This window comes from Pieris brassicae, chromosome 5 (assembly GCF_905147105.1).
Source record: "Pieris brassicae chromosome 5, ilPieBrab1.1, whole genome shotgun sequence".
NCBI classification, from domain to species: domain Eukaryota; kingdom Metazoa; phylum Arthropoda; class Insecta; order Lepidoptera; family Pieridae; genus Pieris; species Pieris brassicae.
In genome coordinates, this window is record NC_059669.1 from 15,439,345 (window position 1) to 15,461,003 (window position 21,659).

At 32.1% G+C, this 21,659-nt stretch overlaps 1 protein-coding gene across 3 annotated transcripts in view; it reads right to left on the bottom strand.

Annotated features, from left to right (window-relative positions):
* LOC123709478 (unconventional myosin-XVIIIa) overlaps positions 1-21,659 on the bottom strand; it is a 138,409-nt gene that overhangs the window by 16,139 nt on the left and 100,611 nt on the right. For all 3 annotated transcript variants that reach the window (XM_045660868.1, XM_045660869.1, XM_045660870.1), the window contains 3 exons: positions 11,501-11,649; positions 10,994-11,117; positions 4,452-4,541 (listed from right to left, as the gene is read on the bottom strand). In XM_045660868.1, coding sequence (XP_045516824.1) covers positions 4,452-4,541; positions 10,994-11,117; positions 11,501-11,649 — 363 coding nt within the window. The remainder of the gene's footprint in view (positions 1-4,451; positions 4,542-10,993; positions 11,118-11,500; positions 11,650-21,659) is intronic.

The following is a 21,659-nucleotide window of genomic DNA, read 5'->3' on the forward strand; positions in this document are numbered from 1 at the left end:
GTGCACACGATATTTCTGGATATATTAATCATTGAAATTGGGACATTCACGCTTCTGCGACGTGAGTGAATTGACCGCGACGTTTAACATTGGATTCAAGACAATACGCATAACAAAAATATTAAATTAACTAAACTTCTGAATTATAACTTTTTAAGTAGATAAATAATAAGCCAGGTATTCACGATGTACAGTGTTTAGTATAGAAATATTTTTTTATAGATGCTCGCTAATTACAAGCAAAAAGTATTTCAATAATTTTATGTTTTTCCTCCGAAAGAAAAACGAGCCAATACGTCTTAATGCCAGAAAAATTCATTCAACATTTTTAACGTTACAACTGTAATCTATTTAAAAACTTTTGTTTGCCAAATAACTAAGAATGTGTAATTGAGTTTGTTAATTTCAATAAGGCTAAATCAATTGATGAATTGATTGATGATATATATTAACTGAGATGAAATTGCACCTTATCTTATCTGGTAATATTGTCACGCAATATAACTTCTTAATAAAATTTAGACCATTATATTTAAAACCCGCATGGCTAAAATTAAATCACTTACAAAAACAGTATTTAAGATATCACTTGCTCGTACAGTGGCCATTACATTATGACCATTGCAGCTTAACAATAATTCGATGAAAAAGAAAAAAATACCTAAATTTTCCCATAACATATAATGGACAATGCCATATAAAGTCAAGGCTTTATCGCAACATTATTAAGAGTGCGCGATGCACGCGTAAGTGTTGAATCTCTGACCAAGATAGAAAACATCGGGAGTCATACAGAGTACTACGTGTCGAATTTGAATCACACCATTAGGCTCAACCACGACAACAAGCACAGCAGGTTGATCTCCTATATGCCTATACAAAAAAGTGCTGACGCATAAATATACAGGAATCCACGACCAAAGGTATAGCCTTCTTGTTTTATACTCACATGCATTTACGCAGTACCTTTACACTGTTATATATATATATATATATATATATATATATATATATATATATTACGCAACGTATACTTCTACATGGTTCAGAAAAACAGTGAGCTTAATTCTCCATTGTATTATTAAATATTGTAACGACAAATCCTTGGTTAAAGGCGAGCTAGAATATCTTATTGATGTACAGTCATAGTAAAATGATACAATTTGAAACGTTTTTTACTATTTTGCGAAGACTACATGTCAATAAGTTTTTATCCTTAACTCGTGGAATAGAGGTTGTCCAGATTAACACAGAGGAATAGATTGATGATTTAATTGTAAATTTTACACACGAAAGTAATAACTAGTCAGTTAGATATACATATATAAAATTATATAAGTTTCATTATAAGTGTTAAAGCAAATCTTATTGCAAAAATCGTCATTATTAAGAAAAACATATTTATAGCAATTCGTTTAATTTAAAATTGTAAAATAACCTAAACCGTACCTAATGAAAAAACATTAAGATGTACAATGTACATGTAAGTAAGTGTATTGAACACCCGGTAAAATAGATGGTGCTGACCACCGTTTACCTCGTATTTCACAACAACCATCCAAAATAACAAATATTTGAGTTTTGCGCATTGCAGTTAATCTTTCCTTCATCCAATTCAAAAATTAAATCTATGGTATAAAAGGGGCCACGCGAGGGAATAACACTTACTTTAAAAACTTTACTTTAAATTTCTAAAGGTAATTCTATTTAGTAAATACTTATTCTGAAACCGTGTGAAGTTAAAAATGCCTTTTGTTGTTGACTGTCTGTCATAAATTACGTTCCTCATCACTGAACATCATTGACGATAATCAGAGGCGGCCTTACCCATTGCGAGGCTACGGGCGGCAGGTCTTTACGAGGCCCTTTGTCCTTCGTGAAAAGTATGTGATGCGAAAGTATGTCTGGTTGTTTGGTTTAGGTATTTGTCATGTTTAGGAGAAATTCTTAAGTTATACAAATAAATAAAATAACACAAAATGATTTGATGATGACATTTTAAAATTGGTGATTACGGCTTTTCATAAGGCTAAAATCTTTAATTAAAGCACAATAATCATATGAATGAGCTTTATCATTCTCGATTGAAATAATAGCAAGGGCTGAAAGCCGATCGTGTGTCACCGAATTCCTCAGATATGTTTAATTTAATAATAATTTTAAGCCTCGAAAACCTCCTTTCAGTAGACGCAACTGTAGCAGGTAGCAATAATTCTCAAGACTATTACGATAGTGTGGTTAACTTCAGTTACTTTTTTTTCTATTATGTACTTTAGCATTGAGATAATGTCGTCGTTTCCTTCATACACACGGATATATAGTTCTTCATACAATTCATGTCCATCAATATCGTATGATTCTCCTACTGTCATAGATATTTGCAAGTCGCTGCATTGCCTCAAAAGTTCACTATCACTATTTTTTTTGATTTTTTTAATATTATACATGAAACCAAATATGCTCTCATGATGTTTAAGAGCTTCAAAGTTCAGTGTATCCCATAATGATGTTGAATGATGATGAAGGCATGTTTTTAGCTGGATCAGGATTAGAGTCACTTTCAGTCAATAAATATTTGTGGAGGTTTCTTGATCATATTTTTATATAAAGATCCACGTAGATTTTCTTTTATCTACTTTCTTTTGAACCTGACTCAAATTTTCTACCGGCATAACGATTACGAGAGCTCATCTCCTAAATCTTGTTTTGTATCGCACAAACAGTCAGAAATAAAATTTTAAGTAACACGAAGATTTTTTAAGTTTTTCAGTTACTATTGAGTATTGACTTCAAATATATTATTATATAATTCACACTTTTCTAGCTCACTCAATACTTTTAATACTATAAGAACGTAATATTCAATCATATTGAAAGATAGTAACGGTGCAGTAACGATTTTGTACCTCATACTGCAAGCAAAATAATTCCAAATCCAAGGTGACAAGAGTTAACGAATAAAATAAAACACGGCCCCGTCCGATAGAGGAACAAAACATTATGTCCCGACTTCCGAGTGTTATATGGTAAAAAAACGATCTTCAAGCGTTTCGAAACGCGATATTCAAGATATTTTAGTAGTCACTATCTAAATTTATATTCAAGCGCATTATTGATTAATCCATAAGAATTTGTCCAACTTATCAGTTTTGGTGTATCTCTCACAGTTTCTGGGTAGCGCTACTAGATGGCAGTATTGACAATATTACTATTGTCAATACTGCCATCGGCATTAAAATATTAAACAAATATCATATTTTGGATTTTAATATTTTAAGATTTTTAACGATCATTATAAGGAAGCTTTTACATTCGAATTATTTTTGAAACAAGTAAATGACGATAAAAGTATGAATGAAGATATTTAAGATCCCTTAGGAAGACCCTTTGAGGGTATCTAAATATATAAATTTAAGATTTGTATTTGTCAATAAGAATCATATGAATAAACTTAGATATTTAGCTAGTGGGTTGTTTTCAATGCTATAAATACTCAGACTAATCAAGCGCAAGATTGGAAAAATTAAACGATTTCTCAGGCACAATTGACGGCAAAAACTAGTCTTAATCGAAACTTGTTTCGAGATCAAAAAACTTGTAGATTGGTCGGCTTTTGCTTGTTTATTAATGACACCTGTGAGTGTCATTGACATTAGCCGAGGTGCATCGGGGCACAAATGTAAGCGTGAGACAGTTTTGACAAATAATAGAATTGACAAAATCGTCCTAGTAGACCTGTAAACAGCAGACCTTACAAACTCTTTCTTACATCGGTAGGTCATGTCTGAGCGTTATATTCAGCATTCCTCCATCTGGAGCATATAGTCCATACCTTTCCAGCTCCTCCATAATTACAAATAGTTTAAGGTTCAATATTAAGTAGGTCTTAGACTAAAAATATTGTGTAACGATGGTACAATATCTTTTTACGCATTTTTTTAAATATTAATGACACCTGTGAGTGATTAAACATAAGCCATACTACAGAAATAGGAACTATTGGAAAATAACCTAATGGCAGAAGTCATAAGTTAAATAATTCCGTTTCATATCAAGTTTTCTATAGACGCTGTGCGCACTTATTTTCCCAGACTTTTTATCCAATTCAATTTGTTCACTGAGGAAATTATAACTTCGTCTGTCGCTCTTTTGTCATCTGAGATCTTCTTTACTTATTGCGTGAATTGAAGAATTAAATTGACAGGAATTTATTATATATTGAGTTAATAGCATAATTTATAAAAAAATATTATAGAATATTTAGTGGCATTATTAAAAATATATTTAAACGAGTAAGCAAGTAACATTTGAAATGACTTAGTAATTTAAAGTAACTAGCTTTACCATAACTAGGCTCTAGCTGCTTGCTTAACTTATAATTTGTCTCGAATTAGTGACTTCACGTATTAAATTAGTTAACTAAATAATTAATTTATTAAATTGTTACTTACTTTATTTTCAACTCGTTCGGACTCGTTCTTGTAGTGTGTCCTCTCGTTTTCGATCTTTTCCAACTTCACTTTGAGTGTCTCCAATTCTTCCTGCAAAACGTACAAACATATAATAAAAATAATGTACGCTGTAAAAACAAAACATTAAATCCATTGAAATTGATAGAATATAAGTTTCATAACAAGTTTCTACGGAAGTTGATGTACACAAACTGGATGTACAGTGAGAAATTGCATGAGGGAATAATGTCTGATAATGTGTACACCATAAAGGTTAGATTTGTGTGATGAAGACACGGAGAAAGGCGTTAAATTGATGTGTTCAGGAAAAGTATTTTATGCGCGCATTCATGTGGTAGATTACCGAGACAGGAAATATGCAACATTGTTAAGAAGATTTAATTGATAACTGTCGTAAGGAATTAAATTCCTACACATACTTTCTAAGGCAAACATTTAATACTGATATTTATCAATTTTACTAGTAAGCGCTTGTTTACGACAAAATTATTTCTACTTAAATATACAGAATGGCCAAAAAGTCGTGGATCAAACGTCGTTTATCTGCATCGTCTAATAAAATTTCTACGTAACCTTAAGAATTATTAAAATTCAAGTCAACTTTTCGTATGAAAAGGCAAAACTCTGCAGGGGTCGAGTTTAAGGACCTCCTGTAGATTTTTTTTTGCAGCTGATGACCCCATCTAACCCCTAGTTGTGTTTGATCCACGACTTTGTGGCCACCCTGTAGAACACAGATTATTTTTATAATTTACATCAAAAGATACAAAAAACTTCGTAAAACCGGCGACGAAACCTATACTTAATATATCTGATAAATGCAAAACATTTTAGATTTTTAGACGTATTATTCCCGTTTATAAGTTCCTTGCCACAAAGCATTGGATAATACGATATTAACCACAAAGTGTGGGAGGAACATAAATAAGGCACAGTTAGTTTACTTGATATAGTGGACGGGCGTCCATAACTCTGATTTTCACTTCCCGGAAACGAAATCTCACTCCACCTAGCATTAATCAATTATTGCCATATTTGCTTTGAAGTACAGTAGAAGTAGTTTTATAAATGTAGCACACATTCGCCTCACAGAGATTAAAGTATTAAGATATATTCGTTGAACATAGAGAGAAAGAAGCGCGGAAGTATACAATACTCAGCGGCATTGAAATTGGATTTTTGTCAGTGACAGCTGTGTTTAAAATATTATTGGTATCTGAGTAATTTAATTGTATTTTCTGCATTATAATTAGTTAATATAAGTATTATCATTATGTCATAAGGCTTCGTTAATTCAATAGGCTTAACCGCAAATTTTTCCTCATTAATAAAAACGGCGAAATTGATTAGATTTATTTAAACATTCATCAAGGTAGAATGTCATTCATTAACCAGTTCTATGGCTTGTAATGGCCGAAAATGTTTTAATTATTATTTACAAAGACATGATTTCATATTATATTTAGATATAAAGTCCGATTTAGGTAAATATTAAGAGTATATAATAAAAGGGGAAGAAGTTACTATGAAATATGAGTAAAGTCAACGTTGCATCACAATTAAAATTTACAGTTAGTATATCTACTTAGAATTGATATACATAGCATTGTGTTCAATCAACCTGTTGCGGTCTATTTAACTGATCGTTTCACTCATTTACATTATAACTGATGAGCACAATGTTTAACGTGACATTTAGAAACGATTCTAATATGGGCATTACTTTATATCATTGTATGTATACATAGATTTTTTTAAATTGATCTAAAATGCACAAAAACTTAACAACATTTCACATTTCTATTGATAATTCTTGGTCAGGAGTATTAAATGTATAAAAACGATAATTCAATTATTTATACACGGTATTGTTTGGACGTCGGTGCAAAAGTATAATGAATATAGTATTGTCTTTTGTTATCATAGCTTTTACACCGTGACCACGCACGCTGTAAAGCACGCGAAACGTCGGAAAAATATATGTAAAATAATTATAAGTTTATAATAATACATAGCTTCAATCGGGTAAAAAAGTGTTTTCTTATAATGAATATGTAATGAAAAAAGTCCTAAAACCTCGATCATCGAGATCGGTCAATGGAATTATGTATGAATATCCAAAAAATCAACATGTGGAATTCATTAAATGCTTCATCGGTTTTTTGAAACTTAGCAAGACTGACGCAATATGTAAAATTTACGAACCTAAAAAGTGATGAACAGTTTTAACTTACGTAAAGGGAACTTTTAGAAGGTATCTAGTATCTATTCTTGCTCTATGATGAAGTACCCAAAAACCGTATTTAACATAATAAATTATCTCGATATATACAAAAGTAATATATTGTTAGGCAACGCATAAAGTTTTTAATGTAACGGAAACTCAAAACTCAATTCATTTCTAGACTGTGTGCGAATAGAAGTGTGTAAACAAATAGAAAAGCTTATAAGTCAATTGTCATATGCCAGACAGAAAAATACTTGTGGTACGACTCATTCATAAAAATAACGATGTCATCTGTAAATAAATCCATGCATACCTTAGAAAAAATACGTTGTCTACCAAGCTTCTTAGATTGATCTAGTACGGGTCCATATTTGTCAAACAATACGTTTTTAAACCCTATTCCGAGAAACGCGTACTTGCTAGTATATTTACATACTCGTGGGAACACATCCCGTTATTAATGCATTCTAGTTTGTAGTCTCTGGTACAGTTTTATGGAACGTCTTGTTTTTGCCTTAATAAACAATGCAAAACGTGGTGTTTATAACTTGTATAGAGAATATGCTCTATAGACACAATTAGCGTTTAGTTTTAGAAATAAATTCATTTGTGAAAAATTCATAGTCAACAATTGAAAATTAAAGTAATTTAATAAATAAAATAAGTAAAATATATTTTCAACATTATTTATTATAATTCTTATTATTAACCCTACCGAAGTCGTACATATTGATTCGCTATGAAGTGTTGTCAACGCGAGGTAAAGAATAAATTAGCATACGGCTTAATATATTAAGCGATATTAATATACATAAATTCGCCTTAATCCGATAAAAAACAAAGTGCTACGTTAATCTACAACAACCTCTTGACGTCCTTTAAACATGCTTAACTTTTTGCCAATACAAATCTTCCATGTAAGGCAATTTAATCAAAATACCGTTGAATACATAAGAGTACTAATAACATTCCATACGATTTTGCGATTAGCTTGCGAAATGCATCTTAGATAATCAAGGGAGTTCACTGCTATGCGGAAGTCATTTGTTTACGTACAGGTTTAACAAGGAAGACGTAGTAAAAAAGGAATGTATGATAGATTAACGTTTTATGAGACCGAAGTGTATTGGCAAGAAGTTACTTTAAGATTCTCTGACGGTGTTCAATTTAGAGGTGTAATTAAAATGCTTTTTTATCGACGATTGTGATTACGGTATTTACTCTATGTCCTTTATTATGAAGCTAGGTCTTTTCGATATGCATCCCGCAAGGTCTTGATTTGATTTTATTCGAATTGTAGAGACTCCTTTTTGATTGAGGATGATACGGATATATGTCCACGCCATACTCGAGACATACCTTAATCATTTGTTATTAATTATTAAAAAGACGGAAGAAACAAGAAGGAGAACTCGTTTATTACTTTAGAATCCATCTAATGAGTATATCTTAAATTCAATAACTTACAACTCACACCCAAAAATTATGTATACATTTGACAATAATAATTGTTTAAAATCTGAGTTATTTTAATGGATTTTAGACAGGGTCTTAAGTTATAACAGTTTTAATTGTTAATTTACTAATTATATGCAAAATCACAATATCATATCGTCAGTATATAAATAACAATTTAACAACCAACTTTCTACCATGCAAAGCAGTTATCGCTTTGTATTATCACTTAATAAAATCTTAGTTTGGTTGACTGATATGTAATTAAAAACGGCTGCCGGAAGAGAACAAAAAATGCTTTATTATTTAAAGATTGATCTATATATTATTAGGGAAAGTTTTGTATAAGTATACGTCAGAGGCTAAGGAAATATTTTACAATAGTTTTTCAAATGCTTTTAGTAACCGCAGTTACTCATAAAATAATCAGTTTGTATTTCCTAGTAAATTTATGTATCATAAAACATTGTCTTATTAAATTATACTATTCTATTTTCAAACTGTATTAATAGGTGTTTTAAATTCATGATTATAATTTTACGAGAATGAATTGTATAGCAATACGTAATATTATGTAAATATTTGTAAATTTCTTGTAGTATTTTCAAGACTTAAGCGTTACATTAACTTAAATATTTTTATTATAAAAGTTAAGAAAGGCTATGCTTTTTACGACACATAATGTTACCGTAACAGACAACGCGGGTGGTACCAAAACACGTTATTCTTGTATTAACTGTTGAAATTACAAACTTCACAAAAGATATACACATGTTAAGTTTGCTATATTTAGATGTTTAAAAAAAATGTTCAATAAGTTTCTATAACAAGACCACGCTGCTAAGCTATCGATATTGCTTTGAAGAGTCTTTGTAAAGTCACAAAAATTCTAACGAAACATTTAGTTCTTTGGTTGTTTCACTCGTTCTCTTTTCTTTAACGGCAAATCGATTTATAGAATAAGTCATGTTTGCTATTGTGAAGTATAACTGAAAATTGACACTAAAATAGGTGATTTGCACGAGAAATCTAAGAGCACATTAAAAAACGTGGCGGCTTTGACATGCATTGGCAAGTATCATTCTGAATCTGAGGGTTTGAGCGCTTATAGCGGTTACGGAAAAAACTAAGATTGTTCAAACAAACACTTAATATGTAGGTTCCATTCTACGGGTTCTCTAAAGCGTATTGTCGAAACTAAATTTGAATATTTGGATTCAAAAACAATCATTTATAAAACAGTAGGTACATGAACTGCGGTAAGAACATAACTTATCTATGGAAAAGTTATACGATTTAAGACTGCATTATCTCAATAAATGAATAATATTAATGACTACATTGAATCATAAAACTAGATAATTTGCATCCCTGCAAATGCAGTTTCATTCACCTATAATAAAAGGGTCGATAAACGAACGATTTACTGTTAATGATATACAACTACAGACATCATTAATTTATATAAATAAGAAATTAAAAATACATATTAAAATTTTTATAGAAAAAACATAATATAGTGTAAATGGATATTAAACAAAATGTATCAATTTTCCATATTCTAATGTTTCTGTTTCAATTAAAGTACGTAAGGTTTCAAAGTCCCACGTAATTACTTAACACGGATCTAAGGAATTATGTTATTAAACCTACGCAATTCATTTAGTCTTGTTGCAGAGGTCACTGACTCTCTAAGAGGGAAGCTCACTTAAGAGGTTACGACCATTTGATAACCTAAGAAGTTACGCATTTTATATTGCACCATCGTCCCTAATTGTTATCAAACTAAGAAACTTAACTGCTTCATTAAATCTGACTTATGGTAGCTATGCAGGGATAAATGTATTTTACGTGTTATATTGTTATTACAACATTTTGACGTCGATTAAGTAGATTTCATTGGCGAAGGAAGTACGATAAATTCAGTCTTCGTACTCACTCCACCAAAAGCCAAAAAGAGAAATAGAACCGACTCCAAAACGCAGTGGAAGGTATCAAATATTTTATTGACTGATTCCACACAGTGGTGGTGCGAGCCAAAAACTGCCTTGATAAATGTTTAGTTGTGGAACGACGGACGTTGCGGTGATGCGGTTGGCCTTTTGTATTTTGCTTTGACGTCCGGCAGTGGAACTCAGCTGCCAGTATAAATCCGAATTCCTCTTAACACTCTCTATGGTAAATGCGGCAGAAGATGCAGAGTGAACTCATTCTTCCGTTCACGTACACTCATTTATCCCTTGGCATAGAGAACGAAATGTGACTATCAGCTATATTTTAAAACTTGATATTTTTGTCATAATCAATACCATTTACATTCATAAACCTTTCTTTAAGTTTTTGCATGACACTACGTATGTAATTTCACTTTCAACAATGAATACGAAATGTAATTGTAATAATATGCAATTATTCAGGAAAACAGCAAGCTACGTACTTCGTGATTCTCACTTATAAATAATTGTATCCGTCATAATTTATCGCAAAGTTGTAGTTGAAGAACGAGGATTCTGTCAAAATCATTTATTAGAATCACTAATAAGCTAATTACAAAATATCTACGCCGATTTTATAATTATCTCTTAAACCCATTTATTTGAAATCTGTTATACCGAACTGACATTTAGGCCATGATTTTTACTATTTGAATTTGTTTCTCCAAAAATTATAATTTTACAACACAATGTTAAAAATGGGTGCAAATCTAATTAATGATAAGATTTTGTGTGCACTTTAGGGCAAATTATAATGTTTTTTATCCTCATCATATCTTACCAATAAGTTGCCATATAGCAAGCAACCGGTACTTATTTCGTAATACCGGTTATAACAAGCTTACCTGTGCCTGCTTGAGCTGATGTTCGGTGCGGTGCACGGCGAGCAGCGGCGTAACGCGAACGAGCAGCCTCCACCATGGCCAATCGCGAACCGCAAGGAATGCGCGAACATTACGTTGGACGCATCTGGAGATTATGATTATCTTTTAGAATATGCATAGATATTATATATATATTAATTCAAAAGACATATAAGACAACACGACATGTGCTCTGTGTAAGTAAAACTTTTAATTCAAGTTTCGAGTCTAATAAGAAGTGTTAGACTGGGGAATGATTGCTTCTGTCCAGCATAACGACTACATTAAAACATAGAAAACATTACAACCATTAACTTTTACCCCCTTAGTGATGTTATTTCCAAAAATATCCTTTTGTTTTTAGCATACAATGCAACAACTCTCAGTTTCAAATTAGCAATCCCTGTTACTTGGTATAATGAATTAGTCGTCACAAACATATATAGAAGATTAGCTTAAGACCTAAAAAATAAAGATAGTTGAAATTACCTAGCGGCTGTATGTTGAGTACGGAGTTTTTGTGCCCGTCTGCGCGCGAGCACGCCCCGAGAGCGAGCTTGGAGGCGCTCGAGCACACGCGCGAATGCAGCGTCCCGTCGAGCGTCAAGTTCGCCGACGACGCCGCCGCGGAACATAATCTAGAACAACACAATTAATTATTAAATTAAGATTATAAATAAATTATATAAAATTACAGTTAAAACTATGTTCTTTATAGATTTTTATATATATAAGCAACAAATTATTTTTTAAATGTGCTAAGATATGGCAGTTTGTTTAAATACAAACATGACGGGTGATGCAATATTTCATAAAAAGACCTATTAAGTTTTTAAAAAGTTATGTAATGATTATAACCGTTGCAATTCTTTTACCGTTTAAAATAAATGCGTATAGTGACGTGAAGTACTTTTTTTGGTGTATTACGTTCACTTTCACCTGTTATAATTTTGAACTCTGACGTAGGCCAAAATTGTGAATATACTTAATTATGAATGTTTTCGGTAATACCTTTTTTAGATGTTTGTCTAGATCGCTCTTAACGTAATATGAAGACGTTTATTCAGTAATACGTAAATTGGGAGTATGAGTTTTTGACGGCACATATTTCTCGTCACCGACAGAATTTTATCATAAAATACAGATAATATTTCATTTTTAAATCCCCATCCAAAAATATGTAAAAAATCATACACTAAGCCGCTTAAGTAACTGGTATCTTCTTTGCATATCCACCATTCTAAAGCGTCATGAGAAACTCTGTGGAATATTAATTACTCACTATTCAGTCTTAACATAAGCGAAAGTTGACGTTAAGAGCATTCCTAGCCCTTAACAAATCGGTCATTTCCTCAACTAGAAGCAATATATAAGTAACATTGGAGTACATCGAGGTGACCTACATCGGTAACATTTGACAAACTCTATTGTCCACTCGTTTAACTCGTCCTAGTTGTGATGCTAATAAGCCTTGCGATCGGAAATTGTGATTTATAGTGTATCGTAAACATTCATATTTGTTTACAAAATAATGAACGCTTCATGCGGGAACTAGGCTCCCGTTATACTCGTATACTAAAGTGTTAGGGCAAACAAATGGAAGGCTATGCCTAAACAAAACTAAAGAGCCCCAACTATATTCATTTTGCTTATTTAGAAAACCTTACAGCTTACTACACATAATTCAAGATATTAAAACGTCAATTTTGAATTTCAAAATTTTATTTAAATACTCCAAAAATACAGATACAATGCGTGTATAGTGTGGGTGTGTATATGTGTGTGTAACTGACGCATGTGCATGTATTCGAATCGGCTTGATTGAGTGACATTATTAATTTGGTTTTATTTTCATAGATTAAAAAGGAAGACGTGTTTGGCCGTCTTGTGTGCTAGATCACACAAGAGTTATCGTAATTACAATTGGCAACTATCTAAGAAATGTATTTAATAAATAAACAATATTTTAAAGTTAAACGTCCATTGCGACTATATTCACTAGAACAGCAAATAATTACTATTTTTAAAGAATTATTACAGTGTGAATGTGTGAATAGTGTTTGCTATCAAGTTTCTTGTAACGGCACCTGCTTCTTGATGGTTGGGTTTATATTCCTGTTATAGCTAATATAAGTATTGCAGTTTATATAATAAGTGATTTTACAAATCAATTGCATTTATAATTTTAACGGAAAAATCGATATACTTAAATTAAGTTAAATATTAAAAATAAATGCCAAATTGGACTTAATTAAAATAAAATAAATTTCTATGATATAAAATATCAGTATTGAATATCTAAGATCTATAATTAGACGTTATAGTCGAGATTATAAATACATAAACATGTAGTCGTTAAAATGATAAGCTGTTTGAGGTTAAAAAACGTGCCTAACTATGATATTTTTCACATGATGGGTTTTTAGAATTTAATTTCCCTATTAAGCCATATACGTATACTGTAACTTTTACAAAAACTGCGCTATTACATAAACCTACGTGTTCAGAAACTGCAAGCATTTCCTTATCATCCAATGTTTTGTCTGGATTAATAACTTTCTTTGAACACCAATTGCTTGCAAGCAATAACCGAGGGAAGTTCCCTCTCCAAGAGGCAATAGAACTTTACTGTCACACTAATTAATTATACTATCCTACTTTTTTCTTCTTTTGGTAATGGTTGCAGGTGCTTGTAAAAAAAAACAGCCAGTTCTTTTCGTCCATACTACGGCCTTGATTCGAGAACGGGCAGTAAATGTTTAGAACCATTAATTTTTACCAACATTCATAACTATACATTGTTAATTTCTGCCATTGGAGGTTTTTTATTGCCAAACTAATAAAAGTTGGGGTGTTCAAAATAATAATGAAGCCTATTATCAACTACATCCCCAGTGTAATTATCATCGTCAATATATGCTTGATGACCGATTGAACTTTATCAAGGTTGGCGCCAATCATGCAATAAATTGTATTTAAAGTTACGTACCTACTGGGTTATTGATAAGTCAAACGTGACTTTCACAACATTCTCTATGATTATCAGTTATATATGAAAACTATTTTAATGTTGCAGTGTGTTAGTACACTTATTAGGTCACAATTGTAGTCTATTAAACGTAGCTGTTGTATATTTATTACCCAATACAACGTTCCATCAGTTTTGGTTTTATTTCAATATAAATATAATAAATAAAAATCTCTTTGTAATTTATAGGAAATCACTTTTCTCAATTCACAAAAGAGTATTCTACTCTCCCGATTGCTTATTGTATTTTTAGGAGAGTGAATGAAGAGCAGTCGACGAATTGGACAGCGTTTCAATACAGTAATATATTTAAATATTAATCCGAATTAATGATAAAAATAAAAAAACGTAATCTGTTTTTAGTATAGGTCAACGATTATAGTACGTGTGTGTAGGTTAATCGCTCTATATAAACACCATTATTTACCATCTTAACGGCAAAGTAAGCTGTGCGATCATCATGGCAATATTGCACGCTCCACATAGTTATAACGTAGTTTTTTTTTAAAAAATACTAGGCTGTGTCTATCACGTATGAAAATGCTCAATTCTACCGACAAATTTTCTTCTGGATTTTGGCCTGAGATCACAGACACAGGCCAAAGATAAACCGAAAATGAGCACGTACATCCATGGCTCTAAGACTTGCCTTTTTTAATTATAATATCATGGAAGAGTTAATTTCAATACGCGCTTAGAAAAAAATATCCATCATTTATAACCAGGGTTTGACGGTAAAGGTTGAGACTAGTTTGTTAACTAATCCAATACTGTTGTTGACCTACTTTGAGTGATTCATTATATAAATTATTACTGTTTAATTTAAATCTTCATACTTATATGCTAGCTTCAATACATGCGAATAAGCGCTTTTAAGATAATTAAAGAAACTCGTATGAGGAGACGGGGAAGGATTTACCATTTATATCATAAATTAAATGATTATTATCTATATTCCAAGATTATTTTCACATCCATTATAACTGTTATTGCGTTTTTATTTGCTTTTGTTTAAGTAGGTGTAATATAAGGCCTAATAGAGAATTAAACCATTCGTAAATGTCACTCGCCACGCATCAATTAACAAGTTTTTATTCAATAGATACGCAGTTACATTAACAATTATTAATGACAAAGTCCTGATTTAGACGAAGGACAGAAATATCTATTAGAATAACCTTTATATAAGGAAAAAATGATGATTTTTTCTACTTTCATATTCATCATCATTTTGCTAAGACACATTTTTGTGTTTGTCGTCGAATCGAAGCAAATACTACCACAATGTTATACTTCACGGACGGGATGACATCTTCGTCAGTGTTTTTAGCAATTTAATTAAAAGATTGCACAGGAAAACAATTATACATAATCGAACTTAACGTTTATCTTCGTATCTGATTCCGTGAAACAATGGCCGACATTCATTCGATATTTGAATGGAACTAAAAAAACTGTAGAAACGACGAAAACAACATTTCAGCTGTCTGAAGGTTTAAAAACATGGCAATTGTTTTAATTTCTGCAAACCATTGTTATCAGCACGAAAATTGAAAAACTAATTAAACATGTAAAAGTAATTTCCTCTAGATACAAGGATTATGTGACCTTTAAACTAAGATGACGTAATTACCTTTAATTGGAAGTAAAATTTAAACATTCACGTGTATTCACATATATTCTATTTAAGTTAGTAAATAATATATAGAATTTTTAAACAATTTATGACTTACATCATTTAGAGTACATTTAATAGTTACTATATATATAATAACATAATTTTGGCATTTTTTAATAAATACAATTACATTTAGGACTATGCATATCGAAAAGTAAGTGTACAATAAACGCAGAACAGGAAAACAATTTAGAAGGTGGATAGACCAGATTAAGTAAACATCACATGGTACATGGCAGAGAGTGGCACAGAGCATGAATAGAAGAGAAATGGCGGGACATAGATATCTAAAAAGAATGATGTGATAGAAACACAAATGTATTTGTAGGGGTATTTATATATATACTATATAGTTGTGAGCGTAGTTTTATAAGTGACAATGGAACAACACATAGGGACAGTCTGTACTTAGCGATTGACGCGAAAGCACGTCAAATAAAGATGTCAATCACAATGGCATTGTTTCCTTTGGAGTCATCCGGGTAGTCACCCGGAGGCAATATACCCCGGCATCCCCCACATCTACATATTCAAATGTAAAGTATTTAAAACAAAAGGCTCTATTAAAACTTTTGTATCAAATTCATTACGTTTTCGTCATACGTCTTACAATTGGTGCTAAATCTTGACTTAGAATCTTACCCTCAGGCCCTAAAGCACACGATCTTTTAACTGTTAAGTTCTAATAACTTTTTGTAGTGTTATCTATACATTGTTCCATTTATTTAAAAAAAATCTATGAATACAAAAGATAGTACATAGTGTAAGATAAAATTTAAATTGCCAATCGAGACCCTTCTATTGGTACATAGTGTTTTAGTTTCTAAGAAGTATTGTTTTGCACTTCATTAAAATTCTAAACAGTAAATGAAATCAAATGCCTTAACGGACCATGTTTATTATTCAGCATCAACACAACATATTTGCACGACAACACCGATTGAATAAACGCAATATTTTCGATTTTACACGAACATCGATCTTTGACCCTTGTTTTTTGGGTTCATAAGTAATTCTAAGACAAAGGCATGAGACAAAAACACATCCGCATTAATTATAATAATGTTGAAATTTTCTGTTTCTCACGTTATCTCATTAATGTATATTAAATTCTTTGAAATTCAAGTGGATTTTAGATGATTCACACGATGATACATATTATAAGGAATAATAAGAATAATATAGCCAAGCTTTTATCTATTTCTTTTGTATAAAGTTAAGGAACGTTAAATTAAAATTATGTTGACAACATGTTATAGCGTAAATTGTTTCTATAATAAAGATTCCCACATGTCCCTCCTTCCAGAAGAACCCGTTATGGGAAAAAATCCGATTAAGCATTCCTAATGAGCTAGGGTTTGATATCGGTTCCTCAACTTTGAAATAAACTTTCCAATCAATGTTTTTTTATATAAACACAATAATTGTGCATTTATTTAACGATAATTCAAATCTAACATTAGTATGATAGATTTCAGTTAAACAATCTTCTGCTAGTCATGTAAAGTGGACGTCACTACATATAAAATTATCGGGAACAAAATTGTAGGTCAGCTGCTGTCATTATCAACCACCTGCACAGGCGTGATTACTGCCCCGATTTAGGGTTGCTGCTGTTATCATATCTTGTCATTAATCTGAACTTCTTCTTCTATCACGTCATTCATCTGACCACAACTACCTATTAATAGCTTTGAATCGTGAATTAAATTAAATATACTATGCCAATCTGAAATGATATGAACTAAAGTTTATTAACACTAGAAAAATATAATTTACGATATGAAAACTGAATGTCAAGAACATTTCGCACTTGTTGTGACATACAGGTGTCAACCCTACTCTCGTGTTTGCTCGTAAATTACTCAAACAATTTGTCTGCGAGCTCGCAAATTGTAGCTGTTTCTAATAAATGCCTATTAGAGTTAGAAAATACGCACGTTGATGTATTGTGAATAACAATTTCACATACCATATTAAGAGTAGTAAAGTAAATATTTGTGAAGACTCTCCGATACATTAAATATGTAAAAAAATATTTTTGAGTTTATATACACGATAAAGCCCCCATGTGTGATGCTGGTATTACGAAAAGAGAAACATAATACTGTGATAAGGTTGGTACATTAACATAGAGAAATTATCTAAAGTGTTGATCTGCCTAAATTATTAAAATCAAACATGAATTATCATGTTCGATGATGATAATATTATCTTTATATATTGTTGTGATTGTAAATCAAAATGTATACTTTTAGTTAAAAAGTATATTGGCTCTAGAACGTTGATCACGATTCTTCTATTTTATTATCATTCGTATTTATATAAATAAAGATAGAATTATTTAAACAGCTCAGTACAATCAACAATGTCATACCATTAAGAAAACATCCGTCTGCAAAGGATATTAGGGAAAGCTCGACGTGCTGTGCATACGACGATATTTCTACGTGACCGAGTGAATACTTTCTTGATACGGTTTGTTACGGGAATCGCAATTAAATAACAGAGGAAAAGCATTCACGTAACTTTATTGATGATACGTTTCATAGTTGCTATTTCCTTGAATGCGGAAACGGAAATCGATATTGAGACAGACGCTATTTGTTCCAGATCAAGTTTATCAAAATAGCCTAACTTCTTTATCGATAGTGAAGTTTAAATAAAAAAACTATTTAATTCAATACTTATGCCGTTCGTAAGTAAGAAATACTTCATTATTAAAAACGTATCCATATTATCTGAATACGTCTAATAAATTAAAAATATAATATTTTTGTATACTTAATTCGTAACCTGGTATGTACAGCAACATATATCTTAAATTTATTATTTTGTGTTTTTTCGGACATAGTATGGGTTGTAGATAACACATTATATATATTCGTTCAGGTAATTTAAATAAGATAATTAATTGTATTATGTAATATAATCACCGAACCTACTGTATTCAGCGAATTTGTTATTAACGGGGTTTCTTATCACTTCCGTAAATTAAGAGAAAAATTACAAGATGTAACTCGTTTCATTTTTTTAATGCAATACGACAGTCCGTATAAAACGTGAAAGTAAAAGCAACGATTAAAATTGAATTATAAAGCATAATACAAATTAAATGGAGTGCATTTTTTAATTTCATTTACGTCGAGATAATCTGTTTTATAATTCTATATGTGGCTAAAATTTCTACACGTAAAAGGCAAGATGCTACGTGTAATATATGTATAACGTTTGCCAATTGAATTACAATGAAAGAAAGCGACATTCAGTTTGTTAGCATTTGGACGCTAAGGGGTTTGGGCTTAATATAATATTCTGTTTTCGCAATAGAAATCAGCAAATCCCATTGCACAAGTGTCGGAGAAACGCAAACATATCACTAATCACCGAAAATCGTCACTTGCAATACGCAACCAAGTTTTAGTGAAAGTTAAACTGATTTTTTTCTAAACAAAGACATTTTTCTCGAGTAACTTGTAATACCATTTTAATCAAGAACGAAAGTTGATTTGACGACTGTTTTTATGAGGTGCAGTTATGTAGGCTTTACCGTAAACAACTTTGGGTTTGGTGTCATGTGGATATGTTACGTAAGGACGTATTACGTAGCATTCGGACTTGTGAGGAACTCAAAAGCGCACTTTAATTACATAACTGAAGACTGGGTAATCAAACATTTAAACACAAAGAATGCCGATAGGAGGTTGCATAACACTTTAAGGCTATACCGATCGTAGCGATTATTGATGGATTCAAAATTGAGATGCAAATTTATGTGTTTTGATTAGCAAATTCGTGTTCTCGACTGTTATCTAAGAAGATGTGATATTAAACGCGATGAGGAAATGTGTGTTACTGAGCTTTAGACATAACATAATGTATTTATGTCATAGTATTTTAATGTTAAACACTCGTGTAATGTGAAAGGACTTGTGACTGTTTGGTCCAACTTGACTGATTCATATCACGTCGCTGTATTGTCTACTTGTGAATGGTGAATGTTAATTGGGTATATACATACCGTAGTAAATGTTTAATCGCGTAAGTCGCAGTACTTTATCTACTTCTTCTTATGAACGACCTACGTACGTGGAACTTTGTATGGAGCTGGAGTGTAATACGAATACAGATGTAACAGGTCATTTTCGTTGGAAAAGAAATGTTGCTTTTCCTCCATAGCTCTTATTTTAATAAGTTATGATAACAATCATTATAAATATCGTCTTCTTGTTGAGCTTTGACAGCGCTTTATGCTAGAAAATCACCTGTAATTTGTTGTTTTTGATATGGTAATGGCGTACCTGTTCTTCCACTTTCGGAGCGTCAGCGCCAGCACAGGTACCGCTAACGACCTCGATGGAGCGCCCGCCACGCCTCATAGGTCGCACAGGACAAACATTTGAGTCCTCAGCTAAATCAGTCCTAAACTGCTTAGGCTGGTTTAACATTTTACAATCCACTACATCCACGTTCCCTACGGGGCTCAAATCCCTGATGGCATCATACACAACGTCGCTATCGTGTACTGCATCATTAGAAACGTGTCCTGAGTCATCACTACAATCTGAATGCGTATCTGAAATTTTTTCCTCGGTTTGCTTGTTCAGCGGGAGTTTCTCTATCTGAGAACATATTTTACTGTCATTTTTCGATTCGACACATCTTATTTGACGGCCAACGAGTGTGCTCAAATAATTATGGAAAGTTGTATTTGCGACGCATAAAACCTTATGTTCGGGGGGAATAACTTTGCAATTAATAAATTGTGCTGATTCGTTTTTCGGTTCAGGGGCAGATTTTAATTCTATTTTCTTTACTATATGCTTTACTGGAGATAAATCAATATCAGTGTCATGGCTATTTTCATTTATTTTATTCTCACCTGTCGCTATCACAAGGTCTCTTTTGTTGTTATTGTTCTTCTGTTGGAGTTTGGCGCGTATTGCGTTGATTTCTTCTGAATAATCTTTAAGTGATAGTTTCGGTGAAGATGTCTTTTTTGATTCAATTGTATCTTTCTTGGTTTTATCAGTTGACCGCTTCACGTCAGCTTTAAGATTCAGGTTAGACTTTTGTTTTGTTTGTTTGATTATATCGGGTTTATCTGCGCTTTTCCGTGAGATGTTTAACTTCTTTTTCTGAGCACACTCTCTGGCCTGGTCTAAGTTGCTTAGATCAACCGGAGTGGGAGAAAACAGCGCCCTTGTACTACTAAATTTGTTTTGTGACATTTGACTCCTTATCACCGGGATCTTGCTTGGAGAGCCCGCGATAGAAGTAGACGATTTTGTTCTTTCTAGAGGCGGCGACACCGCTGATTCATTTCCAATTTCCCACACACTCTTTGCCTTTTGCATTCTAGATCTTGAATTGCTCTCAAACGCTGATTTTGTGGTCTCTGGACCAACTTTGGTTCGAGTTTTTTTAACTTCGATGCCTTTTTTATCATTCTTTTTTGGACTAAGTTTTGTTTTGTTAACGACCGGAACCGGCGTGGACGGTGGATTTGATAGGGTCTTTTTCAAAATTCTTGTTTTAACATCGAGTTTCTTTAAATCTTCGGTGTTAATACAATTAGGCCGTGATGGAGATTTAGAAGAAATTTTGTAAGTCGCATATTTGTCAGAGTTTATTTTATCATTTGGTGCCAATGACAAAGGCTTTAATGGGCTCGTAAGCTCTTTCCCTTTCATGTCGTCAAGATTCCACAAGCTAGTAGTTTTATCAATTGAGTTATTTCGTGATAAATTCCGGGTTCTTCTTTCGTTTTCAGGATCGGAATTAGTTTTTTTTAGAATACAGCGAGACTCGATGATGCTACAAGTTTTTGACTTTTGTAGTTTTGGTACAACAAAATTTGGATTAAAACTTAAATTGATTTCTGGCGAAAAAGAGGAATTTGTAGAAAACTCAGATAATATTTTATCAAATGATTCTAATGC